The sequence below is a fragment of the Candoia aspera genome, chromosome 7, assembly GCF_035149785.1.
Source record: "Candoia aspera isolate rCanAsp1 chromosome 7, rCanAsp1.hap2, whole genome shotgun sequence".
In the NCBI taxonomy this organism is placed as follows: domain Eukaryota; kingdom Metazoa; phylum Chordata; class Lepidosauria; order Squamata; family Boidae; genus Candoia; species Candoia aspera.
The window spans coordinates 47,821,105-47,846,659 of NC_086159.1; the positions used below are offsets into that span (position 1 = coordinate 47,821,105).

General features: G+C 35.6%; 1 protein-coding gene across 2 annotated transcripts in view; it reads right to left on the bottom strand.

Moving 5' to 3' along the window:
• Nucleotides 1-2,105: 2,105 nt before the first annotated feature.
• RASSF3 (Ras association domain family member 3) overlaps nucleotides 2,106-25,555 on the bottom strand; it is a 62,292-nt gene continuing 38,842 nt past the window's right edge. For both annotated transcript variants that reach the window (XM_063309249.1, XM_063309250.1), the window contains 4 exons: nucleotides 13,415-13,522; nucleotides 11,256-11,520; nucleotides 7,497-7,612; nucleotides 2,106-5,297 (listed from right to left, as the gene is read on the bottom strand). In XM_063309249.1, the coding sequence (XP_063165319.1) occupies nucleotides 5,148-5,297; nucleotides 7,497-7,612; nucleotides 11,256-11,520; nucleotides 13,415-13,522 (639 nt within the window). In that variant the 3' untranslated portion in view covers nucleotides 2,106-5,147. The remainder of the gene's footprint in view (nucleotides 5,298-7,496; nucleotides 7,613-11,255; nucleotides 11,521-13,414; nucleotides 13,523-25,555) is intronic.

The window sequence follows — 25,555 nt, forward strand, 5'->3', positions numbered from 1 at the left end:
AGTGTTAATGATATCCACATATTCCACTTCGTCAAAGGTGGTTGTTGCTTTCACATTTATTCTACAGGGTCAGTATATCTCTATGCCCTTACATTCGGTGCTTATTTCTTCCCCCCTCCAATTTTGCATAACTATTCCATAAATATATTTCATAGCAATTTTAGCTTCTTTAGCATGTAAAAGCATTTAAAAAGAATAAATGAAGCATAAACATACCATACCTAGCGAATTGTTTTAGCTTTTACATTATCTAACTTAGCTAGTGTAATAATCTTTTCTTTAAAAATAACGGCTGGCCCAGTATTACTGTCCAATACTCTTCCCAACATGCATGTGCAGCTAATTAAGAAATGCCTCTTCAAATGGGATGATCGACTTAAATAAATAACCTGGAATGTAATTTAAAAATAAATAATCTGGAATTTAAAATTCAAATTCAGGTGCTTAAAGCGAAATATTTCCAAATATTAAGTTCTCAGAAAGCACCTTCCCTCTCAATTTTAGATTGAGACTCAGTTTCTGAGTTGCATTATTATCAGTTATTCTGTCAATAACTAGCATAATAAAAACATTTATTTCAGAGGTAAAAATGCCCCTTCTTCAATTCTGAGCATGATTAGCCCCATGCATCTTTTTCTTGGCTACTGCTGCTGAAGTGGACTTTCATAGCCCCTTTAAAAAACCATCTTAACTTGCTATAACAAGTCTGTAAATATTTTTGAAAAAATAATCTTAAGTATAAGACAGGATCATAGAGGAACTACTGCTTCCTTCGCATCCCTCACAAACTCTAGGAACATGGTATAAGAGAAAGGGAGAAGTATTGAAAGGCAGGATGGACTGCTTGATTTCCTTAATTTGTAATATTGTTAATTTCACATGCTAGCAAAATAATGCTTAGGCTCATCAATGCAGATTAGAGACCTAAATGGAAAGGGAGATGATGACGGATGTTCAAGATGGCTTTAGAAAAGGCTGAAAAACACATGACATTATTGCTGATACATGCAGGATAACTGAGAAAGCCAAAGAATGCCAAAAAGAAGTCAGCATGTGCTTCATTGATTATAGAAAAATTTTGATTGAGTTGATCACATGAAGTTGTGGAATGTGCTTAGAAAATGAGAATCCCAGAACATCCCATTTTCCTTATGCAAAACCTATACAGAGGTTAGGAAGCCACAGTACAGACAGAACATGACAAAACACATGGGCTCCAAGTTGGCAAAGGAGTGAGGCATGGCTGTATGACACTACTCTGACAGTCAGAAATGCAAAGGACATGCAAGTTCTAGTAGTAAAAGTTACGGAGCACAGTGGAAAAAAATGGGACTAAAATTAAATATAAATACGACTAAACTAATGACAACAGGTACAATAACCAACCTTAGAACTGACAATTCTTTTCTACCTTTGTCTAAGTGCTATAAGCAAAACAGCCATTGTGGTTTGCAAATTATAACTCAATATGTTGTATTAAACCAGTTATCACTTTTATGGATAGGCAAACTGATTTAACTGAATGTGTGAACCTGCACACATACACTTTTTCATAATTACAAACAAAATCCAAACTTGACCAATTTTGAACTTTGTTGAATATTATATTTGATGCACAAGGTAGAAATTATTCCAAAAGGACTGTTTTGACAGAGTGCATGAAGATACAAGTACATTTTTGTGATGCAGGAATTTGACTTTTTTCAGAATTAGTCACTTGGACTTTTTAGGGAAAAAAAGGCAAGGCAGAATGTTAGGTGATGTTCTTATCTAGCGAAGACAGCCTACATGTTAGGCAATTAAAAAAAAAAATTACAGCTGCTACCAGAACAGTGCTTTTACAAAGAGAGAAACTCTATCCAATATTTTCTTGTATAAGCATATACATTAACATATATTTGATTGTCACCAATAGCTATCATACCCTTGGAAGGATAGAAAATGAAATCCAAATATCAACTTTTGCTCAAAAGCTTACCCTGGTTATAAGAATTGAAAGATCATATGCTTGGATGATCAGAGAAGGGAGTATATGGAAGAATCCACTGAATGGTGCCATATCCTGCACTTAAAGGAAACCAGTAATTCAGTAAATGAAACAACCATACAGTGCCAACTCCAGCTTTAATTATGGAAAACTTGCTACAGTATTTTGGTTACATCGAAGGGAATTAAGGTTCCCTATAAAAAAAACCTTCAAAATAATAAATAATACAGTTTCTCAAAAAATAACAATTTTAGTGTTTTCCATCTTCCCCTCCAACCTATTCTTCATTATCAAATAATCAAAACATAACATCTGTAACATCTTTCTTTGAAGATTAAGAATGTTACACTAAAATAAAATTGAATCCTACATTAAAAATAATCAAACATTGAGTCTCTTTATAATTAAAAATTGCAGTAACTCAAGTAAAAGAACGTCTGGATTAATACAAACTGATTTTCTTACTCAAACCTGTAGTGCATAAAACACATTGAAAAAGAGTAAGAAAGCACAAAGTTCAAGTTAAAATTATAATTCACATATTGGTAAATTGCCATTCAATACTCAAAAACAGTATTTCAAACTTAGCAACATATGTTTAAAAATCCAAACATTAAATGCTTTACCTTAATACAGTTAAATGACTCTTACCACTGGTTTACAGTTTAACTGCTCCAATAAGCAGGCTGAGGAAAAAGTCAAAAAGGAAAAAATGCCCCCTTTCCCAAATCATGTTGTCTATTTTGGCAAGGATGTCTATGTACGTGCATAAAAAAGCAAGACTTCCTTTACTACTGTGATGTTCACTTTTCTAAAGTTCTAACATAATGGGCAATATTACTTTCACAGTTTGTTCCCTTTCAGACAAGCAACACTGCTTTCTTCCTATCTTCATCCTGATAGCATCTATTCAGGCCACAAAAGAACATGGTAGGAAATATTGCTCTTACCTGCATTCTGATGTGGCTTTGGATTTATGCTAAAAGAGTAAACAAGGAAGCTAGATTTCTGCCCAGAAAAGGAAGGAAAAGGAATTATATCTTGAACACGGGGAGAGTGAACAAATATTCAGTGGCAAGAACAGAACACTGAATGGGGAACTGAAACAATCTCCCCTGCATTCCTTCTTGTTTTAGCTTAGAAAGTGTTTACTCTGTTCTAGTGAAAATGCCCTCTTCTTTGGTGATGCTTTATGTAGAAGCAATGTTTGCATATTGGTCATTTGTGTGCAAGTTATACCAACCAGGTAGAAACTATAGTGGAACCCAGGATGCATATTGTGCACACATTAAGATAAAATATACAGTAAAACAGCATTAAGATGTCACTGCTTCTATTAGGAGATCAGTAATATCCAAACTGATCCACTGATCTGACTTAGTATCTTCAGGGAAAAAAAATATAGTTGAAGTCAAGCACCACTATTCTATGTGACTTTGATTATGTCTCCAATGAAATAAAAGACAAATACAAAGTACTACAATTAAGCGTGAACAGAAAACAAAGTAAGGTATGTCATTATTTGTTAACCATGAATTTTAAAGTAGCATTAGTTAATATTCTATTGTAATAAAGATTGTCTCTGTAAGTTTGAAAGTCAGAATGCCTTATTTTGATAAAAGCAGCCAAAGATTAACATGAAGGCACTTTTTAATAATATATTGGTGTTGCCTACAATATCCACCAGATGTCACCATGACTAAAGATATTCCTCATAACTTTCAAAGTAGATGTCCAAATAATAATTATTTTTAAAAGATTTTTTTTATCCCACTTTATTATTTTTATAAATAACTCAAGGTGGGGAACATACCTAATACTCCTTCCGCTTCCTATTTTTATTTTAAAAAAATTTCCCAATTTTTTTCAAAAAAATTTATTTAAAAAAAGGTTGGCCAACATGATTCTTTTAAATTATGGAAATTAAATTTATCCCAAGCCAATATATTCTGGTTGATGCCTGCAAATATACAACCTAAAATAACCTTTGATATACTGTAGATTTATGTAAATGTTTCTATTGCACACCCATTTCTTTGGTTTTGTTCACTATACATACCTTAGATAAACTATTTTGGGAAAAAATACTGCTAATCAAATGCACAATTTCCCCCCTCTCAAATATCTTGCACTTAAAACCCTAGTCAACTTTTAGTTGACTTTTCAGAATAGAAATTAAAACCACAGATTGCTCAAGTTGTTCACAGTGCCACGAGTATATGTAAAAACACCAGTCTGCTTCAAATTGAAGTTTGTTTCATATTTAAAATATTGCCATGAAGATAAATTTTATCTCTTTTTCAGAGATGTAAATGTATATTCAAAATAATTCAAATGGACATTTGGATATTCAATAAATTATAAGAATTTCAAATTAACTCTTTAATGTTGATTTTAGATTTATAAAAATCTCAACAATATTTGAGGATATCCCAAAATACATGTTTGTGACCATGTGCTTCACATCAAACACATGCAGCTTATTTTCTATTATATTTAATAAACCCTCTTTCAATAATAGCACTGAATATATTAATTTCAGTAATAATCAGCAAAATCCCTCAACTTTATTTTTCATTGCATTAACCAACTTGCAGAACAATCCCTTTTCAGTTTTTTTTCAACACTCATTTCTTTTCTCCATCTCTTACCTTCATTCCAACCTCCATTCTACCTTCTATAGTTCCATTTGCTTGAATATCTTTAACCCAGCATTTGGACCACATTTCTCTTCCATGCATAAAAATAATTTAATTTGCAAAATTACAAAGAAATATTTGAAGGCAGTGCAAATCAATCCTGCTATCAAACAGTATACTCATTCAAAACTGAGTCTGAGTAGCATATTAAAATTATTAAAATTTGCACCCCCTTTGTTTTAACATTAAAGGAGAAAAGCTTCATTTCATACTGCCTCTGAAAACAGACCTGTCTGACAGTCATAACGGGCAGGGGGGGGGGGAACCAAGATTTGGCATACAACAGAAGCCTTCAAATATTGCAATTTCTCTTTGCCCCTACATGCATATCAATTTACAGAACTGACTTTATGGTAACAAATTAGTCTTTGTTGAAGTCATTTTGCTTTGGGTACTGAGTCTAGAATGTTACTTAAAATTAAGTAACATACTGTTTTCCCTGAGTATTCTTTGGCCCCTTTTTAACTTGGAATCCAAACTCCACCAAGAGCTTCTTCAAGTTTTTCTCTGTACACTCCATAGCGTCTTTTTAAGGTCTGTAGTTGCTCGTCTTCTTCTTTGTCCAGGATACGCAAGAAGTTCTGTAGTTCAGGAAGGCTAAAGGCTTCCCACTGCAAAAATAAAAATGTGGATTTATCCATACTATCTAACAACAATTGACCATCTGGTTTGTAATTTTCTTTTTATTCTTCTAATCAAGCAGAAACCAGTAAATTTATTTTCATGCAGGCTGCCCCATACTAAAATAGATAAATACACAAAACTATAGCTAAAACTATCCATGCATAAATCCATGTATTTCTCAAAAATGTCAAAAACATGCAAAAAAAGAGCAACTCCACACTTTCTTAAATTGTTAGTTGGGAGGCAAGGAGAGAAAAAACCAAAACATTCACACTGTTACTATATTTAGCTAGTTTTCCATGCATACCGATTCATATGCAATGGCCAAGCGGGATGACAACTAACCATAGTAGTTAGAAGAAACCTAGTTGGACATTCAGCTTGCACATGTAAGTATGTCACATTTCATTTTAAGCCAAACATTTTATGGGCAAAATTTTGGAGATGTGATTTACTAACATAAAGTGAGGATGGGGTAGAAATAAATGTTCTCTATTGCACAAATGAATTTAATCTGTTTCAGTAACAGAATTTCTTTCATCTCTTTAATCTGTTACTGCTGCAGACAGTGAAAAAAGAGTAATACAAACTACAAACATAATTAAAAATGTAATAGAAACAAAAATATATTTGGCCTTTTCTGATTTATGAATTATGCTGCCTGTTGGAAGCATAAATCAGGATGTCATAGAAAAACATCTAAATTCTATAAAATCTACTGAAAATTACATTTTCCTACTAATTCATAAGGGGGTACTCCCAAGTATTGTTACAGCTGTATTATCATGCACTGTGAAGATCTGAGGAGGAACCTCAAGAACTTGGGGGCCCAAGTAGTGTTCTCATCCATCTTTCAGGCCCATGGAACAGGAGCAGAAATGGAAAAAAAGTGTTACTACGGAAGAACAAGTGGCTTTGCAAATAGTGTTGATAGAAAATGTTTATCAAATTTGTATATGACACTGTATGGGACAGCTACTAAATATATTAGAGGACAGAAATAAAATTCAGACTAATCTTGATCGGTTATAGAAACTAGCTGAGGTAACAGAATGAATGTTAATGAAGACAAATGCACTTAGGAAACAAAGCAAGTGCATAGATAAGAGAATGGGTAAATATAAGCTTTCTCCATATAACTTTTTTAAAAATCATGGAACAGTCATTGATTACAGGATTTACTCACTCTATTATGTGACTGGGGGAAAAAGAAATGCAATTTTAAGCTGCAGAAACTAAAGTAGTTTCTTAATCAGGGAAAACAACTGATCCACTTTATTCTGCATAGATCAGACCCAATCTCAAGTATTTTATCCTGTCCTGTGCACCTCATTTTTAGGAAGGATTTAGACAATAGAACAAGTTCAAAGAAGGTCAAGAAGAGTCATTAGGGGATTGAAAACTAAATGTCCTAAAAACAAATTGAGAGAACTGGGAATGTTTACCATGAATAGGGGGGGAAAAACACCTCATGGGTGATAACATAGCACTCTTCAAATACCTAAAAGTATACCATGCCAAAAAAAGGCAAGACCTGTTTCCTATCACACCAGAGTCAAGGACACAAAATATTTATTTATTGATCTATTTTACCATATTTATATGGCTGCCCATCTTACACAAAGCGACTCTGAATATGTATTTAACTGTACTTAACCCACCACAATCCCAAAGAACTCTAACTTCAGACAAGAAAAACTATATAGTTTTTGATATAGCTATATCAGAACTATATCAAAAGCAATTGAAAGTAAAGCCAAATAATGGATTGAATTTACCAAAAGTCAGATTTTTACTGAATGTTAAGGGGGAAAAACTCCTTACTAACAATAAGAACAGCTGAGTAATAAAATCAATTGGCCAGAGAGGTGGTGGACCCTTTTGGCAGACAGGTTCAACTGTTAGGGATACTTTAGATCAGACTCCTGCACTGAGTATGGCATAGCACTGAACTCAAGGGTTTAAATAGCCTTTCCAATGTATGATTCTACAAAACTCTTATAATCTGCACTATATTTTAATTGACTACTTACTTGCTTTTTCTCTATAAACATGCAGCCTAAAAGTACATTCAATAGTTTGAACTGGAAATTGTATACAACTAATTAGAAATCCTGGCAAATGAACAAGTTGGATTTGAGGACCATCAAGAGGATTTCCAAGTACACAACACAAGTACAACTTACCAAAACCTCTCCAGTTTCATGCTCACGCAAAACAAAATTCAGCGTATCTGTTCTTGGGCCAGCCACCAACCGCAAATAGAGAGGATGTTCTGTTTCTGAGAGCTTGCACATATAAACTGCAAATAAGATCACAAAAGAAAGAAAGAAATACACTCAGAATTTCTGCAGATTATCAGAACCAGAGCTATATCAGTGCACACACAGAGGGATCCCAGAATTCAAGTGTTACTACACTCCATAAATGGGGTATTATGAGAACAAATAATAAAGAATGGTGTACTGGAAACACTGTAATTTTTGACTGAAAGGTATCCTACCTTTCTATTCCACTGCTCTCTCTATTTATTATAGTTTGTGAAAGTCCATAGTCACCCAGTGAGCTTAATGGGCAGCTGTAAGCAAATAAACACTTTACATTCAGACAACTCAAAAAATATTCTCTAAAAATTATATGTGCAATATAGGAAATAAAGAGAATAAAACCCGAGATTTACTGTGAAATTCTTTTTTCAACTGTGACTAGAGGGTTTCATTAGCTGGATTATTCTACTAAGCAGGACATAATGCTTTCTTGTGGTGTCTAGTGATGGAAAAGACTCCATGCCAAGGTTCCATAATGTACAATAGAAGAAAATTATGTGTAAAAATAGTTATTATAGAAGTGACTTTGTATTCAGCAAAAAAAAAAAGTCTTTACAAAAATTAGCTTTAAAAGGAAGGAGGGTCTTGGATACCCTCCATGACAGAAATAGGAACATCATGATAAATCCAATGTGGCTGGAGAATTTCTTCGGCTGGGATTCAAACCCAGTGGTTAACAACAAAGCAAATACTACCTGATGAACAGCCTTATCAACAAGGTACTTGTTGCAGAACTTGTCAAAAGAAAGGAAGCTTCAGTCAAGGGTTGTGAACATCACAATGGAAAAGTCTGAGGACCAAATTGCTGCACTGCATATATTACTCAGTAGGATATTGTTGGAAAAAGTAGCCATGTTGGAGTGGTCTGTTATACCTTCCAGGGCATCAGCAGAGTGGGCTTCATAGCATTGTGCATGTTTTAATCCACCCAGGAATTGTCATGGATGACCTTCCACTGTCAAGGGAAGCTTGCTGGAATGGACCTTCAGTCATATGCTTCCCTATTCCTGAAATGGGAGGAAGCACAGCACTTCAAAAACCACTACTCCCACAGCATTCTTGCCACAACTCCAAAACTAGGCCAGCAAGTTGCTGCCAGTATATGAAGGCGGGGTTGCAACAGGTAAGGCTGCTATAGGGGAAGGTACAGTGGTAAGGATAGGTATAGTGAAGGGGAGAAGAGCAAAAAGAGTGAAGGATTCCTATCTCCTTAGTTTTTTCTCTCTAGCAAAGCTCCATGCTTGAGACAAGAAAAACAGTTTTTCTCTTTAACAAGATTCTGCACATGTTGGAAGTGAAAGAAACGCAGAGAGACAGAGGCAGCAACTGTAGAAGAATACTGAGATAGCCTTGAAGAAGGAATTCAACAGCTGTTAGGTAAATATCAGCTTAGCCCTGGAAGATAGTACAAGGTGAAAAAGAAACTTAAAAGGCCCCGACTTGATTCTCTTTGGTATAAGAGGGGGAAGAGAGTCTTTGTCAATCCCTCAAAGTACATTCCAGTAGTCTTTGTGGAGTCTCTTTCCTGATCTGGCCTTCTTCAAAAGGCTGACAGAAATGGAGGTTACTGTTAGAAATATTAACCTCACCTTTTATGAGGCCACTATCCCTACCTTAGTCTAAAGGGAAAAAAAAACCTGTTGCCAGGATTCTGTCCTCTGTGTTAGGTAAAGCCAAAATGGCTATGGAGGTAGAGCCCCACATAAATGTTCTTGTCCATAAATGTGAAATTGCTTTGTTAAAACAGCCTTGCAAGACCCTTAGTTTTCTTCTTCAGTTCTTCTTCTGATAGCTCTCCTTCTTTTCTATGATTCACAGGTGCCTCGGGAACCCATTCACAGAAGCCAAACACTTACCCCACTTCTTATTTGGCCATGTGAACCAGGTTCTCTCTTCTCTCTGAGAACCTCCTAAGGTCTAAGTATCAAGCTAAGACCAAGATGAAGAAAGCCAGCATCTTTCCCTTTAGGCACTTATAAAGCTTGTTCTTACTAACACAGTATGATCCAAGGAGACTGGCATGTCACTTCACTCTAATGGGTCTCTTCAAGTTAACAGCTGCTACTTGCATGGCCATATGTTCAACTTGCTTGGAGAATGTTGCTGTTTAAGGCCCCAGGGAGGTGAGGGAACATTGGGATTAGTGGGAAAAAGCTCAGCATCCAGGAGGTTGGGATGCTGCACTGTTCTATCCCCTCAAATCTGCAGATTCTTCAACTCCCCAAGGGGGCTAAGAATGAACTCTTTACTCCAGAAGTACAGGTGGCCTGCTGATTCTGTACAGCCACCAAAGTCATTTGAGTATGTGGGACTGTTGCTCCATGAACATTGAGAATGGTGGTCCAAACCACTGAAAATCTCATGGTGTGTCAGCAAAGGATTTCCTGGACCATAAAAGTCCACCCTGGGACTACAAACTTCTTTGATGAAGCCAACTGAAGCAAGACAATGAGCAGCAAAAGGACACTTTTCAGCCACTTTGGTTCATTTTTTTTTCTAGCAAAGTAAAGTGGCTGTGCAGACACAGACACAAAGAAATAGTTGGGAGCACTGTTAACACCATCCAAAGATAAAGCTGCCTGAACCTGTTTCACTGACTTGTAAGCCCTTCTGAACATCTCAGAAGATACAAAGGTGAATGAGTATCCAAGTTAATATTAGTTGGACTATCAGATAGTTAGACATTGCCAGGTTTTCCCATACAAGGAAGATGTGAGGTCACTTAAAAGTGTGAAACACTAATTAGCAATCAATAATTATATCTCATAATTTTAAAAGAAAAAGAGAACATGCATTCAGAAATCAGAGGACAGCTTCCAAATCATGGTTTTATAAAGCTATCTATATTAAGCTTCACAAATCATAATCAAGGCCATTAATCTGCCTCACAATGACAATGGGAACTTTTGAATCAGAGTACTGAACTTATGAAAGAAACTAACAAAAGCAGACAAAGCAGCCCTGAAATGTGATGTAGTTGCTGCATGTCTGCAAATTGAAACCATAATTATGGCTCTGCATAAACCATGGCTCAGCATGGATTAAATCAGTGATTCTGAAGCACAAATAATACCTTTTATGAGGCCAAGATAAAAGTACTGATCTATCCTCAATGTACGTAGCCCCTTCCCCTCTACACAAACTATGAAATGTCAGGTTGACCGTGGCCTCCTAATTCATCCAAATTGTTAATGACTTTTAGAACAAGTCACAATATCAAATCAAATTTATTCAAAATCCAATTCAGCGAGATACTGATATCCTTAATTTCCTGGTTCACACAAACATATATAATTCTGCATGCTGGCTGTACACCGAAGATTTTAGACCAGACGCTGAAGTTGTACAAAGATTCTATTTAACTGAAATTTATGCTAAGTACACACGAAACACACCTCAAAGAGAACTTGATTTCTTCATTTTTAAATAGTTTTTAATGTTTCATTGAAAATCAGATCAGTTTGCCAAATAAATCTCTCTCCCAACACACAATGTCCCAAAAATAATTCTACTATGTGTAAGTCATAAAAGAACAAAATTAGTAACATAATCTTTTTCTTTAATCCACTTACAACTCTGTTTATTTCTTTACAAGTATTGAAAAATCTATTAGCATACCTTGATCTTCCTTGTGACATTGTTTATAAAGTGCAAACTTGGCAGGATTATCAGCCAACAGAAACTTTTTGAGCAAGGCCTCAATAACTTCACGGACTGTGTTAGTACTGCTGATATGAAGAGTGTTCATATAGCCCTTCGGCAAATAAAAAGCTGTCTCATTGCTGTTGAGATGCTTCCCTACATTCACAGAAGCCCGAAGAGTGATAGGTCTGCAAAGTTCCATCTGAACTTTGATGAAGCCAGTGTATATTCCGCTTGAGTTCTATAAATAAAGCACACACATGCATATACAATGAAATCATACTCATGTGTTCCATAACAACATGGAAAATTGATATATTTTCATGTACATGCTTTAGATGGCAGAGAAAGACTCAGCAAGTAATCAGATTGCCATCTGATTACTGACCATTCCCAATTTTTATGTTAGAACAGACTGCTTACCTGAACAGGTAGTCCTCAGTTAATGGTGGCAACCGGAAGTGCCAGAATTTCCATTGCTAAGCAGCATGTTCACATGACATCATGCTTTTACTACTGAGTTGCTTAGCGATAGGAATTCCAGCACCTCCAGTTGCCACTGTTGAGTGAACTGCACATCATTAAGTGCAACATCATGTAGCCATTTACGACCTCCTGCCAGCTTCCCCATTGATTTTGCTTGTCGGAAGCCAGCAGTGAAGGTTGCAAATAGTGATCACATGACCCCAGGATGCTGCAACATCATAATTGCAACCTGGCATCAAGGACCTGGGTCATGATCATGTGACCATGGGGACACTATGATAGCCAGAACTTTGAGGACCCAACAAAAGTACCACCTGTGTAGAAACTAGAGAAACACTTGAATTTGAAAAAATGTCTCCCAACTGCTCAGCTAAGGTACTTTCAATGATCCAGACAAACTGCCATATGGGAACATACAACCCTTAAATTGATTTCCTTCCCTTTCGTTTCTCAGAAGCAACTTGAAAGATTTATGAAGTGCATGACAGCTGTCGTGACTTAAATTTCCAACGGATCCAGAAATTTTATACCTTAATGATTAGTTATTAGCAACTTGGTCATATACCAGTTTCAAGACTTGATCAAGGGTTGTTCGTACATCAGTACTAAATGGTAATCATCTCTGGTTTTGGGGTGCTTCCGAAGAATTCCATGCACTAGACCAAGAATGGTAGCGAGGTGGCATGAACTGGGATGCGGAGGTACAAATGAGACACTTGGTGGATCATATGCAGCCCGTGGCTTGGATACCTTTGCCTTAGCATGAGTACAATCAAAGCTGAAGACATAATCCTCCTTTGGTATTCATCTGGTTTGGTAGCCACAATAATTGCTATAGTGAATGTTCCCACAGAAAGACTGAGAAAAGTTGAGTAATTGCATTGTGGATGTTACAATTTATTAAACACTCCTTGCTCAAACACACAAGTCACGAAGAGTATCTGTCTGATGGTGGAGACTTATTGCTGCACTTGTATACCTTCTAGAACAGGTATCCAAATCATAAGGAAGTTAGGATATACAATGCACAAACAATTCACAAAAGCCAAACCATAAAACAATTTTTTAATAAAAAAGAGTGATGGCAACAAGAATACAATAAAACTTAATACAATAAAAACAGCAGAGTAAGCTCAGCAAGCACAAACATCTCAAATGGGAAGAGAACATATTCTCTTAATGTTCACCTTAATATGACTCAATAGCAGTCACAAAAATTGGAAGTTTATACTTCTAAGTCCTTTAGGCATGCAGTGAGAAGGAACATTCAGAGCCACAAAATGCAGCTCAGTGTTAGTATGTTTCAATAGTGTCTTCATAGGTGAGTAAACTCATACATGTGATGCATCGAGACCACAAGGAAGAATGAAACAGACATCCCCACATTTGCTTATTCTCCCATTGCCTCCCTTCTTCCTTTGCCTGTCTGGGTCTGACAGGCTATAATCCTGTCTAGGAATATGAATTCTTGCAATTCTTGCTAGGAGGTAAATGCTACGAAATATTTTATGCAATATGGGGTTCACTTGCCATCATATTATAGCATTGATAAGCACACCTGGTGCTGACTTCAGGAAGGCAGACTAACACTACTGTCCCAGACAGACATGCTACCTAATCATAATAAACAATATATATAAAAAGGTTACCAGAGTCATCTTTAGCTTGTCAGTAACATCTGAATTGTATATTTGGACTTTTTCCTTGATTGCTTCCTTGGTGAGGTAATTATGAATTTCTCTCTCCTTCTGAACATCCTAGAGCAAAACAGGTTGAAAATTCCAAAGATATAAGAAGATCAATGCTACTACAATTAAAAAGTAAAATTATGCATTGAGGATCTAGACATAATACATATGTTTGGTAGTGTACAGCAAACTTTAAAAATAAGAGCCATTGAAAGGTTACATAGTAAAATGACAGCATTATATTCTGCAAACATTTATCATGGAATTAACCTCTTTTCCTTTTCTTTAATGACCTTTGACAGAGAAAGGAAAGGCAAGTTACACACACTTGCTATCTAAAACCTAAAAATATGTTCTGCCTTTGGTAAGAAAATGGATTTCTAGGTATTAAGACAAGAGTTGGATTCCTGTAAATATTAGAATGTACTGATTGGGAATATTTGAACCAAGCTAGTGGAACCATGAGTAGAACTTTCCTCTTAATTACCTAGAAATTAATACATACATAATAGTACATTTAAGACACTTTGCTGATTTTCATACAAAATGAACCCAATAAATGTTTTTGTCAAATATTATATTGGCACATCTCATCAGAGCTATTTAAAGCCTGAACATGCAATTATGACTCTCTCTGAAGCATTTAATGTTGATGTTGATCAATGATATAATCAGCAGCACTGAAAATTTAGAGCCAGTGCAGAACATACTGATTCATTAGCAAGATTCAGGATATTATTGGTTTGTCTAAAAAGCATTAGGTTCATAGAATTCCTAGGATACCAAACTTCCTAGCCATGATCTAGAGCTAGAGAACAAAAGGGTAGCACATTCACAAAGCTATAGATACCATTTGATTTGATTATAGCATTTGGGGTTAGTGAAATGATTCTGAATTTGTTGGCCTTGAAGTAAGAGGAATGAGCTTAACATTTTGAAAAGCACACAAACATATATAATATTTATATCAAAACAAACATAACCATTATCAGCAGTCACATCTGTTTTTGAATAAGCTAGTTCTGCAAGATCATGGGTAGACTGTGACTGTTCTTCCTATTGCAACCTATAGTGGAAATTTCTGCTACAGAAAACTAAAATGCAAAATAAAACCAAAAAATACAAAATAGCTGGTATCTTTTTGTGTGAGTATAAGTGAGATAAACTTATATGTACTTGTGATAGTAAAGCTGAACGATTTTATCATGATCTCATTCCAAAACCACTGGTTTTGCCATGCCCTATATGGCAGTACTTTAACTGCTGGCATGCAACCCATTTCTAAATAGACTTGGTTGTTTAACCTTTGAAAGCTAAACTGCAAGAATGGCATTTAGAGTTCTTATACAAAATTTACAGCATGAAGAACACTAAGTTGCATATCCCATTACGATAAAATAAGAATACTGCCTTTCTGTAATACAACTTTTTCTCTCATTCTAATGGATTTTAATAAGGTGCTCGAAATAGCACAAAAGTTAGTTTCTAACTGTAAGTTAGTTTATATACCTTTCTGACTGCTATTTTCTCACACATTTTGCACTAAAGGATAAAGCCTTTTGCTTTGACAAATAAGCCCATATATGAACAAGTTAGCAGGAATACTGTTGCTATATTTGTCTGACTTATTTTGCACCCATACAAATAGAGAGACTGAGATTAGAGCAATTTAAAAAAGGCTTAATAGCACTGAATATGAAGATGAGCTGCTGTGACTGAAAGAGGGAAACTGCTCTGGATACAGCAGGTGATGAGGAAGAACACGAGAGTTGTGATTATGAGGACAAAAAAAATGAAGAATTTCAGGTCTTCAGGCAGCATGCCAGTCATGGCTTTATTATACTAGTGTTGATAAGGTTAGTTTGTGTAAGATGAGGGAAGAGGACACTGATGTTTTGTTACACTGTCATAAGAAAAGAAGGTGCTGGATCAGACCAAATATCTATCTAGTCAGTCTATCTATCTATCTATCTATCTATCTATCTATCTATCTATCTATCTATCTATCTATCTATCTAGTCAGTCTATCTATCTATCCTGTCTGTCTGTCTGTCTATCTATCTATCCTGTCTGTCTATCTATCCTGTCTGTCTGTCTGTCTGTCTATCTATCCTGTCTGTCTGTCTGTCTGTCTGTCTGTCTACCTACCTACCTACCTACTGACCTACCTACACTTTGTTCCCACAGTGGCCAGCCAATGCCTGTGGAAAACCCCAACAGATCACAACAGCATTTTCACATTCCTTTATCTAATTGAAGGTCGTAATTCCACTATTACTGGAGGTAATATAGCAACCAATCATAACCTCTGGATACCTTTCATGAATTTAATTAATACCTTAAAACAATTAAAGTTACTTGTAGTTTATCCAGGCATGTGACAAAATACATTCTTTGCTGCTAGCTTCCCTTGGATCAGACCAGACTGTAGTACAATGAAACCTCAATTTAATGGACCAACTGGGAAAAAGGGAGTTCCATTATTCCCATTTATCCACTAAATCTGGGGCAATATCATTATGCAAATGGCATAAATCGTGTCATTTTATGTAATTTGTTTTATGACATTATGAAAAATAAAGTAAAACAGGAATTTCATCCATTGTATCAGAAGTCTATCGCATTAATATCTCCTAATCTAGATTTAATTTTATTATCCATTTTCTTCTTTACATACACAATTTTATATTTCTCTATCATTTTTAAACCTGAAAATTCCTAAATGTTTTAAGTTTTCCTCTTGGGGGAAAGTTAAAATCTCTCAATAATTATTTTTGTTCCCTTTTCTGCACACCTTTTGAGGGGCACTGGCCATATCTACTCATATTATTTCAAGAATGGCTACACCATAGATTTTGATAAAGGCATTGATTCTATCAATTTCTTAGCAGATGCCCAACTTTTTAAGAACATCCTTTGAGGAGTCCAATAAATACAGAACAAGATTTTCTGATGAATAACTTCATTTCTAGATCATAAAAGATACTACTGTATTTTACATTTCTTAATACTTGGATCCACTGATATTCAGTTTCTCATTCCATGTATCTTACCTATAATAATCATTTTTTAAAAGTTTCCCATAAAATTGGATCAGTGATATTACTTCAAATATAATACTGCTTAAACTTTCAAGTATTTCTTGTACTTCTGAAACTGCTAAAACATCCAGGCCATATCGTTTTATCAGTACACGTTTTAATTGCATTTACTGCCAAGCAGATGATTCAGGTAAGTTATATTCAAATCATAGCCTCTCAAAAGCTTTAAAATAGCTGTTAGGAAGCAGCTGATTCAACGTATTAATCTCTTACTTGGCCAGTTTTCCAATAAAATATTTTCCCCCATCTTCAGATTGAGGTTATTCTACAAGGTCACTTTCTCATGAAATTCCGGGTCCAAATTTAATCACCTACCTATTAAATGTTTACATGTCTACCAGGCTTCAAGGCCAGGAAAAACAAATCTTGTTTATTATACCCATGTTTATGTTTGAAATGTTTATTATACCCTAGGTCTTGCCATGACTTCAGACAGGTCACACACACTAACTAAATAAGCACAAAAGATAAGGTATTCCCAGAATATGAATCTTAAAATGAGTCTAGTGGTGAAAATGTAGAAGATTTAACCATTATGGTCAACAGAAGATAATGTAAGATAACCTCAGTTTGACTAAAGAGCTGAGGGTCCTTGTCATGCCATAATAATTTTCCTGAACAGTTTTTCTATCTGTATAAAATATCTAATAAGAATTAACATCAGAATCCCTCTTAAAATATACACTGAACTAGCAACTACATTCATTTCAATCTCTCTCTCACACATACAACACACCCTTTGAATGTAAGCCACCAAATCAAGGTTGTAAGTAAGCAACCTATTCTAAGTCCGGAAAAAGGCTATCAGGAAACACAGCAAGTAGGACTTTGTTCTTAAGAGTGCGTGGAATAATAAGTGCTGTTTTTTAAATTCCAGGTTGAAAGACTTTCATCTTTTTTAAACAGCAATTTCCCTATGTGTATGCTGAGGAAATCCATCACAAGGAAATGCTGTTGCTCCACCCTTCCTTTAAGTAAAAATTAAGAACTCATGGTTGACTGTTATAAAGTTCACTATCAAAACACATGGAACCTGTTATGTTTTTGACTGGAAAAATGGCTGATGTCTATAACATAGTGACTGCTTATCAAAGTAAGAAACTTTAGTAAATTATTTTAAAGCAAATTATTTTCAATAATTGAAACAGTAACAGCTGAATCCCAGATGTTTAAAAATAAATCTGTACTTTTTCTTCAGTTATTACTTTTTCTTTAGAGTTTTCCTAATATCATTGCAGTAACAAAGATAACTGTTGAAAAGTTAGATACAAACAATTAAAGCAAAAAAAAAAAGTGTTCCAGTGACAATAAAGTACTTTTCTTGTTACAGGATTTAACATGCTCAGATTCTTAGCATATAGCTTCATTTACTTTCCCAGTCTTAAACACACAGCTACTTATTTTCAAGGGAATTTTTTCATTGAATACTGTGAATATTCTCATTTTATTTGGAGAAGACAAATGTGTTTGGCTATTTGGTATCTTAGTCTATTTCCATCTTATTTAACAACTGTAATAATATTAAATCTATCTGAAATCTAGTTAAAGAATCCTATAATGGCTGCAAATCATGCACAAGCATTTGCCACATTTTCTCCCAACCAGATATTCATTTATACCTTTGTTCTTTGAGCCTGCAAATTTTTTACCACTGTAAAGAGTCTGTAGCATGTTAGGAAAAGTGTGATATCAGGTAGGTAGGTAGGTAGGTAGGCAGGAAGGTAGTTGTCCCTTCTATAAATTCTAGGGTATTTTTTAAGATTTGTTAATCATGATTATAACAGAACTAAAGTCAAAAGTTTATTTACACAGACAATTTGTTATAAAGTTAAACTTTTAGGTGTGCACAGAATTATAGCCTGAATCTATTATTTAAACAATTTTAGAGATACCTATTTAATCATTTGGTCTGACACAAAGTATATTTACATGAGAATTCTCTGGATGCCATTTTATTATCTGCAATTATGATAAAAATTATCATAATTGCAGATAATGAAAGTGAAAAATTATGGAAGTATTCAATTGTTTATAATGCAATTCAGAAATGAGGGATAGATGTTATATCTAACTAACATTACCTTTTGTACATAATGTGTTCCTACAAGCACAATCAAGGGCTTGAAAGCATTCTTTTCTTCTGTAGTCCAATTTTCATTTTGTCACTAATAATATGACATAGCTGTTGTCAGTTACTCACACAATTCATACTTTTCATGAGAGTTTCTTAAATCCTGAAACATTAAGTGATTGTATACATACAACCTTGTATTAAACATCCCCTCCCCCTGCAGTATTTGCCAACATGTCATTAATCAATGGATATGCACAGTATAATTTAGTTAATATTAATCCTCTAATAAAAAAAAATTACATATTTAAATTTCTATACCACAACCAACTCTAATCTGCATAATCCTACTAAAAGGCTATTTACTTTACTGTATTGCATTCCTCCTTTCCTTGAACTGTTTACTATTTCAACAGGTAACTGCAAGAATAATTATGCAGGTTTAAGAACTGGTGCATGAATTTGTTTTTTTCCTATTCCCTTCTCATCTCTTTTTCATTTTCTTAAGCCTGCAGATAGTACTAATCTACCTTGGGATATGCCAGCCAAAAAGGTAAAAGAACTACAACACAACACTAAATCCTAACCAGGAAATTATCACAATTAAAAAGAAGTATAGTTTTAATTCATAAAGGCCTATTGCTTCAATAAGCACCTGTTTATCATACCGTCTCTTTGTGCTACATGATCCAATGAATTTTATGATACTACACAGTTAACACACAAGTCCACACTGAAAGAAAGGAAACAGAATACATATGAAATATTGCAATGCAGCCATTCTTGCCTTCCTACACTCAGAAGAATTTTTCTATCATACCTGAAAAATAACTAGTGATGTCATTCTTTCCTGGAGAATTATATGTTTCAGCTTTCAAAGCTCTGGATACCTACACACAAGTTATATATGTTTCCAGAAATAGTAAGGACCTGCAAAATTTACCAACTTTGGAACAGAACATTCTGTAACTCCTCCGGACCACGCTGTTCTGGCTTGGAGGATTTATGTCTGGAATCTCCCCACTCCCCAAAAGCAACATTCTGTCCTTCCACCAGACCACTCCCCACACCAACTGGATGGTCTGGTGGAAGGACAGAATGTTGCTTTTTTCTTTGATGACTTTTGCACAGCCCTATGAAATAAGCACAGAAACGACTCCAACCCTTTGCAGTGTTATCTCCACACAGGTAAGATGTACTGGAAAACTTAAAACTGCTAGCAGGTTTACATTTGCTGCTTCCTCTGACACCAAGTGTTAAAATGCCCCTTTCCTCTTAAAAAGGGGTATGCCGGCAGACATAAATGCTTAATGGCAGACATAAATGCTTAACGTGAAGAAAATAGCCCAATCTCTACAAAACCCTGAGTTTACCAGGTATTTTAAAGACAATGCTGTTCTCAAACAAAAGACACTAAATACAACAATCCACAAACTGAATTATAATGCTCAATTTGAGAGAAAAGTTTCGGACATTGATACAAATTACTTCCAGTAATTCTTTTTTTGCTGCAGTTCAGCCTTTTGTAATTATAACCTACAAGGTATGCTAAAGAAAATACTTTTTTACAGAGATTGTGATTAATTTATTGGTAAATCATGTTAGCTTTGGATCAAGTAAGCATAGTTTAATATGAGAACAAGTTAATTAAAAACCTCAGCTCAACAACTGCAGCTATGCAGGTACCTTTATAAGCATGTTTTCAGTTTGACATTCTTCTGACTGGTTCATATATGTGTAAAAATCAGCCAGTTTGGCACTAGATGAACAAACCCCATGCCTGAATGCTTTGAACACATTTTCTTACAAGTCTTATTTAAAAAAAACTGCTTTCAATGAAGCAGTTTGCCAAACTCTCCAAACTGAAATCAAGCTGATGGACTAGATTTTAAATCAAGGTATCTTGTACTTTCTGTGAAAATAATCAATTTAAACAGACCCTAAAAGCGTGAGTACAATATTTATTCATGAAATGCCAATCAGTTGGATTCTATAAGTGATCCAACCTATGATACTTAATTAGTAATGGAGGAAACAAATAACATTCACATAAGAGATAATCTGTTAAACTGTCAACAAAATTATTTTTAAAAAATAAAGAAATTATCTGTTTTACCAAAGCAAATTTCAGATTAAAAGTAAGAGATTACCCCCTTCTATGGTACAATTTTGATAGTACAACAATCCTTCAAGTTGACCATTTGTATTAGTGCCACGGGTAATATAAGGTCAGTACTAAGCAACTCTATGTATAAGACTGTCCTCAGCACTCAGGGCACTTCCAATGTGGTATCTCAGTAGCCTTGCTATCAGCCCATTAAGACAGTTCAACAGAACCCTTAGCTCTCTGTTGTCACTCAAGTCAGTATGGCCATTTCACTTTCTGAAGTAAGCCTTTTTTTAATGGCCCAGAGTTTAAGATTCCAACCCTGCTTTAACAGCCATATTTTTGCTGCTACTATTTCACATTGTTTCATTCTAAAAAGCGTTTATGTGCCAGAGAGATGATTATAACCTGAGGAGCAGAATTCAGTTAAAAACAAATTGGAATAAAGACAATTTCAGAAGATTTAAATAATTGCACAAGACTTATGCAAAAAGATATTCAGTGAAGTATCTAAATGTTTTGATTAAAATAGATATATGTGTCTTGAGGCACAGTTCTTTTCTTCTGCTGAATTTAGTGCCAAGTCTAAAAGAACATAAAAGAATGACTTGGCCTTTGATTCTTGAACTAAAAACCAACTACTGTCAAGTTCATCCTGTCTACCTTTCTCATATTACACTGAGAGCTAGAAGTAGAAACATGTGGCTCAACTATATAATTTTGCCAGAATTCTGTGGTGTTAATAGCAGTTTGCCCTTCCGCATCCATAAACTTTTTGTTCTTAAAACTTTTAAGGCTTCAACCTTCATCTTCTTTAACTCCACGTCTCGTGTCTCTGATACATCTCCATGATACGCCTCCATCCCTGACCTTGCTCTTCTCAAGCTGCTATTTATGGCTGTCCAAAAATCTTGCCTTAATTGACTACACACAACGCAAGTTCATATGCCATTGTAAGCCACAGTATGGCTAAGCTGGAAAGAAATATGTTCTTACACAATTTCAGATCATGCAAGTGCATAATGGCTTGTTCCATCTGCAAGCAGGCATTATTAATTCCAGATCAGTCCATTCATGCTTTAACCCAGGTTCCTCCAAAATGTTTGGCTGATGGACACCTTTGGAATTTTGACATCACATTGCAGGTATTATATATACACATACAAGTACATACAAAAGTTGTATCTGGGAACAAAACAATACAGAAAACTCCACAATGTTTTGTTTCTTCTTGGATCAAACTGAACCTGCTACAGGTCATGCCGTTCTGGGTTAGCTCAGCGGTCTTCTGCAAGCAAACCACCAGCAAAGAAGTTTTCAGTGTTTGGAAAATGGTGTGCCAAATAAAGCAGGACTATTCTGGGGGCATATCACCTCAGAATATCTATAATCACTTCCAGTTCAGAAGATTTAGTTCAATTTCCAGAACACCGATGAACCATCCTTAGAATGGTATGATCTGGAGTGAGTCCAGATGGTCCAGAGGCGTGAAATAGGTTAGACTTCTCCAGAATCTTCAATTCCCATATGTGTTTTATACATACCTACCAAAAAGTAAACAAAGTTCTGGCCTGGAGCCACTCACATTTTAAGAATCTAAATTAATTATATAAATATGTAGCTTAGCTGCTGCCAAAGTAAGGGTTATCAGGCATACCTTGGCCCCAAGCAGCACATTGTAGATCCAAGGTTACACAAACCAACATACTGTAATGGTTTGTGGGAATGACCCTGGGAGACAGGAGGAAGAGCCACAGACAGGGAAAGTCAGTCATATAAGAGGCAGCTTAGCCCACAGAAGGAATGTGAGCATGGCAAACATCAGGAGGGACCGTTTGTAGTTTCTTGGGCTGTAAAGGCAACAGGCAGATATGCAAGATTTCAAACTTGCAAGATTCTGTTAATTTAACATTACACTAAAGTAGAATTGGTTCATGTGGGCATGCTTCCTGTCTGGACTACCCTGCAAGTTTTCCTGTCAGGTCCTGCTTTGTGACCTCACAAAGAATGCTATAAAATATTTTATATTGCCATTTCCTAGCAGCTATCATGGACCCAAATATTGAAAAACCCTTAGGAAGCTAAAGACCACCTCTGGAATAGCATGAGAAATGGGTTATGCTTATTTTAAGAGCTTGCATATAACCAAGATATCAGTGCTATCTGGATTCCTAATCCTGTCACCTGTTCATCCCTGGAAATGCTTTTGCAACTATGAAAACCTCTCTGTCCCAAATAATTCACTTTTGCATAAAATTTAAGCTCTGTTATCCTATAACTCATAACCCAGGCAACTGAGTCATACTACAGTTAGTTTAAGCTCTAAGAAGTCAAGAGTAACATTAAAATGACCATGTTTATAACAGGAAAGCATTTAAGATACCATCTTGACAGCACGTCAGTTCAATAATTATAACTGATTTGTTATATTCCCCCAGGAAATTGTTTTTGGAAAAGGAAAAACCATCTTAACCCAATTTAAAAGCAATAATGCCATGTCAGAAGAGATTACATATAGCATTGATCCATACAATTCACATCCCAACTGTAATAAACTTAGGTATCTGCTTCTTAATACTTTATCATCTTGGGATGCAATTCTTCATTGTGCACACATTCCATACACAGAAAGTTAACCTTTTTAAAGCACAACACTAGTCATTTGAAGGTCTTATGCAGACATGTCCTTTTCGTGCAGCATCCTATTGAAGCAAAGACTGTCTTACATGCAGATGGTATTGCTGAAAAAGCCATTTTGTAGTTCTCAATTAATATAGTTTGTAACTTTTTTTGTACGTTTGCCTTTCAGTCAGTGTTGACTCCTGGTGACTGCCTGGACAAGTCCCTGCAGTTTTCTTGGCAAGATTTCAGAAGTGGTTTGTTATTGCCTGCTTCCTAGGCTGACTTCATGCCTAAGATGGGACTGGAACTCACGGTCTCCCAGTTTCTAGCCTGATGCCTTAACCATTACACCGAACAGGCTCTTTTGTAACTAATATAGGCTTGACTAAGCTTATCTTAATGTTCTTAAAAGATGGCTAGGAAAAAACACAACAACAATACAGTACATTATTTTCCTTAGAAAGTAAAAATCTGCTGTTGAAACAGGCCAAGGCCCATCATAATTCAATATTCTGATTCTCACAAAGGACAACCAGATACTTCTAGAGTGCTCCCAGCAGGAGATGACATACCCTTCTTCCCATAGTTTACAAATGCAACAAGTATTTGGTGGTATGCTACATCTACTGGAGGTTATATTGAGTCTTCATGACTTATCACCATTGATAGATCTGTCCCTTATAACATTATCCAATAACCTTTGAAAGTCATCCATTAAAAATCTCTATATGAGCTTGTACCACATTCAAAATTTGATCTTCTCTTACCAAAAAATCTTTACTGTTGGACAGAAATTACTGTAATCTTAATTTCACACTTTATGATTTATAATGTGTTGACTATTGCTGTTGGTATTTGTATGATATTTGGATTTTAACATTATACATTTTACAACAATATAATTCAGTCTGTTAAGGTAATAAATGAAATAAAGAGTCAGTTTGATATAGTGGTTAAGGCATCAGTCTAGAAATTGGGAGACTGTGAGTTCTAATTCAGTCTCAGACAGAAATGCAGCTGGAAGACCTTGGGCTACTCATTGTCTCTCACCCCTAGGAAGGAGACAATGGCAAACTACTTCCAAAAAACCTTGCCAAGAAAACTTCAGGGACTAGCCCAGGTAGTCACCAGGACTCAACACTGACTCAAAGGCATGCGCACACACCCACCCACAAATTAATGAAATATTGAAAACTTTAACTAAATACAATACTTGTAAATATCTTCTATTTGATCCTTATTTATTTTGCCCTTTATTTATTTTTTCTTAAAATTGCTTAATAAAAAGAAATGGAAGTCACTTATGTTAGCATTATGTTTTGTGATAATGAATTCGACAGGTTAATTATCCTCTGCATGAGGAAATACTTTCCTTTTTCTATTTTAAATCTGCTTCCAATCAGCTTCATTGGATAATTTGTGATCCTACTGTTTTGAAAGACAGAGGAAAACTTCTCCCTGTCCACTTTTTCCATCCCATCCATGATTTTTTCCACTTCAATAATGACCTTTTTCTAAGCCAGAGTCACAAATGTTCTAGCTTTTAATTGTAAGCCAGATGTTTGAGTCCTCTAATAATTTTGTAGTTCCCTTACGCACCTTTTTCCCGCTCTATTACAACCTATTCTAAATATGGCAGCCACAATCGTACACAATGTTCCAGATGCAAACATAGCACAATTTTGCATAAACGGCACAACAACGTTTACTGATTCATTTTCAGTTCTTTTCCTAAAGAACCCCAGCACGGACCTTGCCTTTCTCATATCGAAAGGAAATACAACGACGGACAAGTTAACGTAAGCGATTCGAGTTACTACGTGTCTTTGTAAAAATGCTGAAACTGCTGTACAAGAGGATCATGGCTACAAGACCACGCGGCTCTATATGAGCAGTCGAATTCAGAGAAACGCTTTTTGTCACACCGCGGGCAAAATTTTTGCCCGGGGTCTCGTTCTGACAAGCCTCACAAGGAAGTGGATCCGCTGAAATCTATTTTTGGCAAGCCTAAAGAGCCAGCTCAATCTCGTTTGAACTGTTCCAACGGCTGAGCTACACAGGCGGCGGGAGCGGAGCCGAGCCATCTGGCAAGAGCAGAAAAACAGCTATCTCGTTCCGTTTTCTGTACTCGGATCCCCGAGACTTCCGACTCACATGGATCCTTAAGGTAGAATTTATGAAGGGAAGAAGGGCACTGTGGG